This window comes from Malurus melanocephalus, unplaced genomic scaffold (assembly GCF_030028575.1).
Source record: "Malurus melanocephalus ecotype Western Australia unplaced genomic scaffold, MMel_1.1 scaffold_545, whole genome shotgun sequence".
Lineage (NCBI taxonomy): Eukaryota > Metazoa > Chordata > Aves > Passeriformes > Maluridae > Malurus > Malurus melanocephalus.
In genome coordinates this window covers 298514-308510 of record NW_026623777.1, presented here as the reverse complement: position 1 = coordinate 308510, position 9997 = coordinate 298514, and the positions used below count along the sequence as shown (strand labels likewise).

Genomic DNA, 9997 nt, shown 5'->3' with positions numbered 1-9997 from the left:
CCCCAGTGCCTCCAGGACAGGACACAGAGAAAGAACCACTGCTGGCCAAACTGGGACCAGAGCAGCAGCAGCCCCACCAGCCAGGAATGGCCTCCTCCCTCTGCCACTATTTCCGACCAAAGCACAAATAAGAGACAAAGGGGGCAGGGGGAAAGGAAGCTGAGAGAAATGCCTTTGCCCTGCTGATCTGCATAACTCGTTATTACTGCTCTGGGTGTGTAGTCCTTGGCAGGAAGCTCGCTGCCATCTCCTGCGCTGTTTTCTAATCTGAGCAGCAATCTACCCCAGAGCAGTTGTTTTATCAGAATTGTAAATCCTGCAAGGAAGGCGGGGTGCAGGCAGGACAGGACCGGGAGGAAGGAGCACTTGCTGTTGCACAGGTCCTTTCAGAGCTGCTCYTGTAAATCTTTCAGAGGGCAGCAGAAGGAAACAACACAAGGCTAACTCCCAGCRTGGCAGAACCACACGGTTCCTGCTCAGACGGTATCTCAGCAGGATGAACAAACCCAGAGAGTGATGCAAGACAGGGCAGGCGGCATCTCTTGGTTGGTTTGTCAAGTTGAAACAGCGTGCCCTTGGAAAAACACAAACTGTTCTCCAGGAGCACCAAATGTCCAGGGCAAAACTCAAACTGAAAAGTTAATCAGAACTTGATCTACCAYGKTCAGCAAGRCTGCSAGAGACAGAAGGTGAAATGCCCCARCAGTSCTGCTTGTGCTCCAGGAAAGGCAGTGGAGCTCTCCTTGTCTCCCTGGCACTGATTCTGTGAAGGTATTTCAGCCTCTCCTGCAGTGCCACTCCCTCCAGAGCTCTGAGCATTCCTGCTCTGGACCTGCTCCAGTTTATCTGACAGAGAATCTGAGCCGAGCTCCCACCTGCCCAGGAAGGTGGAAAGGAAACCWCCCCATCCCTGCACACTGCAGAGCTCTCAGCCATCAGCACCCATGGRCTCAAGGCTGGACGTGGCTCTTTACAAGCACCATTTCATATTCATACAGCAGCATATTCCCAATTTTGTGTGGTATCACACTCCCCCTGTTGGAAAGTTCATCACCTTCTAGTAGCTTTTAGCGATTTTACCTTATTGATCTCAGGTTAAGACACAAATAGCCCAGAGACCTGAAATGGCAAACAGTTTGCAGAAACCTAGCTGTTTGTAGACACAAACAAATTTTGGGAATTTCAAGAACTGTCTGACAAAAATAATCAAACAGTAGCAAAGAAAATAAAGCAAATTAAACCAATTTYGAGGGCATTAAAAGGGAATTTCTACTTTTTGACAGATACCAGTTAAACTTCTATTTTTCATAATGAGTGTCATCACTGTTATGATCTTTTAGAGAAAAAATGTAAACTTGTTTAAGAAAATAATGTTCTACTAAAATATTTTACATTTTCTCTTATTATACAGCATCTTAGCGGAGACAGCTTCTAGTGTATTTTTCATAGAATATAAAATACTCCAGTTCTGAGTCCTAAAGAGCAGATAAAGCAGAAGTGCATCTGTCAGCAGAAAGAGAGCAACCCCATCGCAGAACCCCCTGTTCCCAGGGCAGACAGAGGAACTTTGGGAAGGACCTCAGCTGCAGAGACAGGAAATTGCCTTATTGTCTGAAATCTGGGGTTTAGCAGCCAAGTGTTTAATCACTTCTTGGTAGCAAAAGTTCTGTATTTCCTCACTTATCAGTACACAAACATTACCAGAGCAGGGCTGGAAGTTCAGCTCACAGCAAACCCCTCAAGAGCACATCTGGCACTGACCCCACCATCCATGGGGCTCTCTCAGGAGGAGAAGGAGCAGAGTGGAGCAGAGGATATGCCCTGAGCAGCCTGGATGGACACAGCCCAAAGAGCCCAAACCCTACAAAGCCAGGAACACACCCTGCCATAASCTTTGGGTTCAGTCAGACCTCATTAAGCCACTTGTGGTGACAATGGCAGTGGTTTGTGTGAAAGGAACCGCTCATCACTCCCTGTGGGAATCTCTATAAAATATCGAGGAAATCGGGTCAGGGTGGGACAGTTCCCTTCTCTCGCCATTAAGTGAGGGACAGAGRAACAGCACAGTTCTGTCAAAACACAGATGTAAAGCTACTGTTACCTTCCAAGCCAAAAATAATTAAAATTCCAAATGCCTGAAAAGTCTTATCTAGACTGTCTGATTACTCTGCTTTGGTCAGGCCTCATTGCTTTCCATGACTGATAAAGCTGAAAAAATCGTCTGYTTGTGGAAATGTCTCCAGGATAATGAAAATACAGTGATTTCATTACCAAATCACATGCCAAACATTTGCTTTTGCTGATGTCATTTGGCCCAATCTCAGTTTAAAACACATCACAAAGAGTCAAATCCTTTGCTTTGTTTTCAAAGAACTGTCTGCTGTGTGTTCTGTCATCACCTCAGTTTGTCCCTATCCYCTCTCTAACAATCCTTAGGGAAATGAATGTGTGTGCACTGTTCAACAACTGTGGTTTCACTGCATGTCCATGTGTGATTTACTGCTTCTCCACTCATCTCAAGCAAATCTTCTTTGCCACTTATCCTCGTTAGTCCCATATTTTCTACAGCTTTGAAATAGCAGTTGCTTATTAAAAGCCTTAAAAACAGATCTGCAGTGCAAATCCAGCACAAGGCTTCAAATACCCTGTCCTAAAAGGCAAAAGCAAAGAAGCACAAATATCAAAATTGTCCGGTTTCATTCCCTGAAGATGCAAGTTATCATTTCAGAGTTCAAGTATGCTCCTCTGCATTAATTAGTAGAAGATAAAAACCAGAGAGAAACTATGCCAACATAAAGAAATTGTGCTCTTTTTCGAGACATATTTGCAAAAACCAGAGTGATAACTACAGTTTTGGCTAAGTRCAAACTTGCATTTCTCTCTAATGCTGGTGAACTGGGCAAGTGCCAGCTCCAGAACGAAATTTTGAACAGGACTCATTCCCAGCTTAGAAGTTAAAGATTGAAAGAAGCTTATGTTTTGTACAGATTTCATATTCATACAGGTGCACTCCTACAGTTTCAGAAAGTTCATTTTCGCCCCAGTTCTGTTCATGTATTTCTACAGCACTCTGTTTTKATTTTGGGTTGGGTTTTTTTWAACTTCTACAAAGAATTCAAAAATAATGTCCCCAGTAAGACAACTCTGAAATAGCAATGGGTTTAAACTCCTTGAAGATTGCTCAACCAGTTTTATTCATCCAGCTTAAAATCCTATCACTGTAGAAACTTTGAAAGCCATATTTGGCAATGTTCTTCAAGAGCAGTTAAGACACAGGATTATTGTTATTTAGGTGGGGTGGAACATTCTGTATGTATAAAACTTGTGTATATTATAATGAGTAACTTAAGTGTGGCTGAAGAGTTTATAAGCACAGAAATCAACAAGTACAGCATTCAGCTCCTAAATACCATGCAAAAAAACCAACCAAAAAACCCAAACAGTTTTGGGATGAGGCAGCAGATTTTCATTTTGTTTAAAAAAAAAGAACAACAAAAGCCCCAAAAGCCCTCCTATGAGTGATTTAGTCCAACTGCATTGTAGCTCCTTTATCTTCTCCAAAGATTGGGAAGATTGCAAAGCCATCTAAGAACCATCAGCTGCAGGCTCAGCTACAGCGTTCAAGGCCACAACCTCATTTAAAGCCTTCAAGTCATGTATTTTTTTTTTTTTAATTATGCCTACTAGCAACCTTGGCTCTGTTTACAGAGCTGCAATTGCAAAAATCCACTTAGCTCGTTGCTCAAGTTGCAAYTCTGCTTTAACAAGCAGGATTTTTACTTTGGCCAGCCCTGGTCTCTTACAGCATGCACAAAGCKCAGGAGCCTGCTGAATAGGCTGTGGTTTGTACCTTGCAAAACCCTCTTTAATAAAGCAAGTAGTTCTGGAGAGCCTGGAGTGAATGCAGCCTACTTCTGGAACAGTTTGCATCTGCTCCCTGTTTGGTGACGATGTATAAAAAGGACAGGAAAGCTGAGACAGACGGAAAAGCRGRCTGCTTTAGGCTCACTCTTTTATASAGTGTGTTTCCAAAGCACTTTCAGAAGAARAATACCTTCAAATTTGTCTAAATCAGTTGATACCATTTCCAATATTAAAGGGAGGGTTACACAAACAGATGCACTGCCTGTGATAGTAGAAACATTGCTTCTGCAGAAAAACAGGTTTAAAGGTTTCCAAGCYATGAAATCCAAAACTGAACTCCACTTACCTTAGTGTTCATACAAGATTTTCCTCGTTTATACTCTTTGTGACTCGCTCTTTTATCAAGCTTGTTCCACAAAGCTTTGGCCTTCCACGTGGTCACTCTTGATTTCAGTTTGGTGTAAAAGTTTCTATTGTCCAAAGGGTCTAAGTCGAGTTGGCGAGTGAGAATATTGAAGGCCTGRATGGTGCCTTTGCATGTTGATGCTTGTACAAAGTTTTCAAATATCTGGCCAGCTTGATTGTATTTTTCATCATCGTTTTCCCCCATGTTCTTGAGAAGCCTTTGGAGAGGGTGAGGCTGCAGCTCTTGTGCTGGGGTACAGGTGATCAACAAYAGTGACAATTTCCACACATGTTATTCCTGGGAAAGACAAGCACAGATGGCATTAGAGCAGGTTCTGTGGGACAGAATTAAACCCACAAACTGCAGCTACAATCTGAATATAAAAACCCAGCATGCAGTGACTAGATGAGCAGGCACAAACAGTAGTGATACCCAAATGTTACAAACATAACATGCTCGTGCTGYCATCACTTTTACTCACAAAGACTGTTAATAAACCCTGCTAACTCAAACCTTCTGCTTTACAACCAACCAGTTTCACTCAGGGCCTGAGGATTTCTTTAATTTTTGGGGTTTTTTTTTTTTGTTCAGTCCTAGACAGCTGATGACAAAACCCCAAATTTCCAGATTCTTTCCCCAAGCAGAATTTATATTACAGCAAGTACACCTCTGGCAACATTTTGATCTTAAGAATTCATGGACACCTGCAGCCAAAAGTCAGCGCTGTTTAATGAATTTTTTATGGTGTTGCACAAGTTAGGGCCAAGAGTGCAGCTTACCCAGAGCAACTCAGAATTGGCACAAACCCTTGCCACAAGCACAAACCAGGCTCAGCAGAAACATCATCATAAGGTACAGAACTGAAGAAACAGAGAACAAGTAATCACAGAGAGCCCTCCTTTTCCTAATCCTCTTGCCAAAATGAGAAAAGGTTTGATGCTCTAGTCCACAGAAAGGAATTTTATCTCCACGTCTCCACATGTTCCGTGCTGAAGTGATGTGTTTGGAGTCTTACCTTGTCATGTGCTGATGATATAAAGTAATGATGTTTGGCCTGCTAAGCCCCAGTGGCTTTTCCTTATAACATGATCACTGTCAGACTGTGCTGATATTCCAGATAATTAYCCTCATATACTATTGCAAGAGCAATATTAACACAAGTTTCAAAGAACTAAAATACTTTCACTACGGCACTCCCTTATCCTTCTTTAACCTYGTTCTCCATCTTTAATGGGGAGCATCTCAGAGTCAGCCAAGGTCCACAGAAAATATCCAAAAGGCTTTCACATTTTCCAAGAAAATTGTTACAGGTTRTGTATAAACTTGTCCTCAGAAGAGGGTTTACCTGGACTCAAGTTCAGAAATTGAAGTCATGTATTCTTTTTCTTGCTATTAAAGAATTATSTACCGGTCCAAGAAACCAAAAACTAAATCAGTGCCTGCCTAACTTCCCACATAATTAGTTATTTTAYTTGGAACATCATCTGTTGGCTGATAGTTTTAGAATAAATTGTTAGGAAGGCCTTTGAAGTCATGCTTTTCAGTTTTAACTTTTCACAAACCATTCTCTGCTTGCATTTCCTTCAAAGAAGAAAAAACATAACCAGTGTATTTAAGTAAAGAAGAGACCTACCATGTCTATCTTGCCATCCTCTAATAGAAAAAAACATTATGCAACTTATTAAAGAGATCCCATAGGGAGATATAAGGAAGCATTTGGAATACTCACATTCCCTGTCTGCACTCAAAATAAATAACCTTTGTATGCACATCATCAGTCTGTTGGTTTGTGGGTAAAATAAATTGGCAATGTTGCGAGTTTGTACATTTCCTTAGACCAAATGTCATGATTAAATATTTGGTGCCAAGAATAAGTCAGGAAATTTTTGTTTTCCCCTCTGAATACTTGGTTTATAGTACGTTTCAGGCCCTTTTCTGAAGAGCTTTGMGGCTCTGTGAGGTAAAAGCCTTAATGTTTTACATGCCCTCCCTTTCAGAAAGTCTAATTTTTCACGCAGCTGAGTGCCATGAACTCCCAYTGACTCCAGAGGAGTTCAGGACATCCTGCACCTTTCCAGGTTCAAACCCTGATGACCAATGACCAACAATTCTGAGAATCACCAGCAGCAGCAGGGAGCCAGGCCCCTTCGCCATCCTGGTCAGGCATGAGGGAGACCCCGAATTCCCCTGACCAGGGCTGCATTTGGGAACRCAGAGCTGCACAATCTGTTTAGGTCAGTCCAAAAAGGGCCAACACATCTGCAAGTTCCACGGGAAAGGCAGGGAACAATGTGAAACACAAAGTAAGGTGTTATGAGGAGGCTTGAACAGCTCAGGATTTGCAGCCCATTATATAAAAAGAATATTTAAAGTCAAGGCTAAACACTATCTGACTTTTCTATTATAAAAATATCTCAGGCCACCATAAAAGTCAAAGTATTTTTCCTTTTCTCTCAAAATAACCATGAGCAGCTTCCTGGGAAGCAGGGAAGTGTCAGCACGGACACTCAGCTGAGGGAGTGGCAGCCAGAGAAGGTCCCTGTGTCACCACAAACCCCAGAACGCTGCCTCACTCAGAGCTACCAGAGACTTTGACCGACACCGGAGCCATAAAACAGAGCTTCCTCTCCATTGTCTATTAGCTCACAGAACACGAGTATCTTTACAAGTTAACTCTCGGTGTAGCTGATAAGCGAGGCTGGGCACAGCTCCTCTCTCTGCTCACAGAGGAGTTTCACRGCCTCAGCTGCTGCCTCCAGCAAGGAACTGGGGGAACAGCAAAGCTGAGAGAGCAGAGCTGTATCTGAACCAGCCAAAGGAGAGAAGCAGCATGGGGCAGTGCTCATAACAGGGAGGATAAGGCACAAGAGATCAGCAGCACCCATGGCAGGCAGAGAGAAGGGGACACAAACATTTTCTGCAYGGAGCAGAAGGAGGTGTTCCACATACACACAGCAGACCAAGCCTTCCTCTGCCAGGACACCCTCTCCACACTCAAAACCTCCCTTCTCCAACATCACAAAGCCAACACTGAGACTATTTTTTTTGGGCACAAAATCTTCTTCTCATGAACTTCCAACACATTCCCATCCTGTCCACACTGAAAAACTGAGGAGTGGCATCTCAGTGGAGACATTTGCTCACTAGTGAAGCATTTCTCCTTGCTGTGTCAGAGGTCATATTCTCCAAGAAAGTAACGTTTTGTGGTCAAAGAAGCAGGATGAGATGGGAGACTTTGGTTACTAAGGTTTCTGGATTGCTGGAAACACCACTTGTTTTCTCTTTTTTTGGCATGAACACTGTGTTGACAGATGACAGAGCTGAAGATGGTGCTCTAACAATATGCAGCTGATGAAAAGTATTCATTTTTTTCCAACGAGTCACTGATAGYTCACTGCAGTATTGTATATAACTCACTAGATACAATGCAATAAGGACGAGAAGTTCAACAGAGTCATTCTTGACCATAATTAAAGTTTCCTGTTCTGTAACTGTCTCAAAGACTTAAGAGGCAATGCATTAACTACTTACCTGCAGTAGAAAAATTAAGTGTTTGGCAAAGGAATTGAGTTCTCAGAGTATTATCATTTATCCTTTTCCTTCCTTCATCATATAGATAATTCTAGGGATGAAATACAGAGCCAAAAATCTGATCAAGGTGAGTATYGATGCTGAAACTGCAAACTATGCTTTTTTAAGTGATTATTGAACTTCCTCTAGAAGCACAATCCAAAAACATAATGCAGTTTGTTTGAAACTTCACTCAAGTGCTACAGAGCGCAATAAAAATTTGGGTCAGTGAAAGGGAAAGAACGAGAGCAGGAAACAGTCTGGACAAACAGTTCCTGTAAGTCAGAACTGAAGCATCTGTGGGTTCTAGAATTGCCATTTTAGGTCCCATGCACCATGTACTAAGCACATACAAGAACTTGGCCCTCCACCCAGCTTCCCATGGCATTACAGGAGTCTCTGGAGGGCTCCAGGGCACAGAGTACATGGGGAGAAGAAGGGCTCCATTTCAATGGCCCCTTCCACCACCAGAAGTGATCCCTGCCTCCTCTCTGCCTCCAAATAGGAGGCAGAAACAAAAAACCAGGGCAAACAGGAATGTCAGATAAGGAAAGCTGAGAAGTGCTGCTCATGTCCGCCGGCTGCCCAAGAAGAAAGTGAGGATCTTGTTACAAYGAAAAGGAAAGCAGTGCAAAAGGGACAGAGAGAAAGAAGTTCAAGCCATGGTGCATGTTCAGATGAATACACAGGAAAGCAACACCTCCAGTCTGAGCTGAYATTTCCTGTCAGTGAAACAAGCTCTGCTACTGCAGACCATTTTGAGAGTACTGAAAGAAGCAGCCCCGCTGTCAGGGCAATCCCACCAAGCATCTCTAGTCAAATGGGAACACAGCTCATGGAGTCTCTCAGCAGCAAGATTGTCAGGGCAATTCCACCAAGCATCTCTAGTCAAATGGGAACACAGCTCATGGAGTCTCTCAGCAGCAAGCTCAGCACCAGGGAAGTTGACATACTGAGTCATTACAGGAAAATAACAGAACTTTTTGACAGCAGCACCATGCAAATTGCTTGTCAGCAAGGTCTTGATTTACGAAACACAGAAACTAAAAACCTCTTTTGGCTTTTTTGTCCTACTGGAATGAGAACAACCCTCATTTAATTCAAWCTTGAAGCCCTTAAGTTCTTCCTTAGTCCCTTAATGCGCTGCTTCTAATACTTGAGAACATGTTCCTTGGGGAGATTGGAAAAGAATTAAATTCCTTGCATTTCACTRCCACTAATCCCGATTCCATTTTCAATACAGCCCTAATTCTGCCATGTTTACCAAGAATAAATTCTKTTATTAAGACTCCAGTTTGGCATGCATGCGGGACACAATACATTTATTGTTTGCTTAAGGTTAGAAACAACACAAGAAAYGAAAGACTGGATTTTGCAATGTTTGTGGTAATCATAGCAGTCATGTACTTCAGCCCTTCCTCATAATCAGTTAAAACTACTGTGTTTCTGCTGTCCCTGACTGAACTGGCTAACAGACCAATCCCATCACAAAAAGTGAGGTTTGCAAGTGAAACKGGCCATGTTACAGGACCTTCTGAGTTTTTCAGCTTAGTTTCTATTGCTATGCACTTTGTTTTTGTGGAGACCGTTTTAAATATAAACATTTCTATCTGGAGGAAACACAGCATTTTGGTGGTTTGGTTTCTTTGCATGTTGTCCTAGAACTGACATAAAAGGGGGGGCAGGATGTGAAATCTATGTGATTGAGAGTTGCACTTGTTCCCATTTGCTAGTTAAAAGCACATTGGTCTGAAATACTTATTTTGTGTTGGTGACAAACAGAAAACATTCCTGAAGATGCACAGTCCTACCAGAAACATCAATGAAGGGAACCATGCCCCTGCCTCTGAACAAAGCCTCACWAACTGTCTCTATAAATAGCCAGATYACTCTTCTGCATTTTYATAAAAAGCCAGCTTCCACAGAACTCCTGCAAAATAACTTTTCAGGCCAAGTATGGAATTCAAAGCAGCTCCTACAGAGACACTCTGTGACTATGAACTTACAAGGTTACCGTAGACGCTAACAGCTTGTTTTTCAGCTGTTAYATGAGACATCTCAAACACAGGCCCTCCAACAAGTGCTGCTGTGCCCATTTAACCTGCTGCAGCTGGAAGAATTCACATCAAATACAGCTGGAAACATCTATGCTAACGT

At 42.6% G+C, this 9997-nt stretch overlaps 1 protein-coding gene across 11 annotated transcripts in view; it reads right to left on the bottom strand.

The window, feature by feature from the left end:
* Nucleotides 1-9997, bottom strand: part of MICAL2 (microtubule associated monooxygenase, calponin and LIM domain containing 2) — a 91016-nt gene that overhangs the window by 67041 nt on the left and 13978 nt on the right. For 10 of the 11 annotated variants that reach the window (XM_057381990.1, XM_057381985.1, XM_057381991.1 and 7 more), the window contains exon 2: nt 4211-4567. In XM_057381990.1, the coding sequence (XP_057237973.1) occupies nt 4211-4474 (264 nt within the window). In that variant the 5' untranslated portion in view covers nt 4475-4567. Of the gene's footprint in view, nt 1-4210; nt 4568-5049; nt 5121-9997 lie in introns of those variants that run through there. The other variant, XM_057381983.1, reaches the window with a different exon arrangement.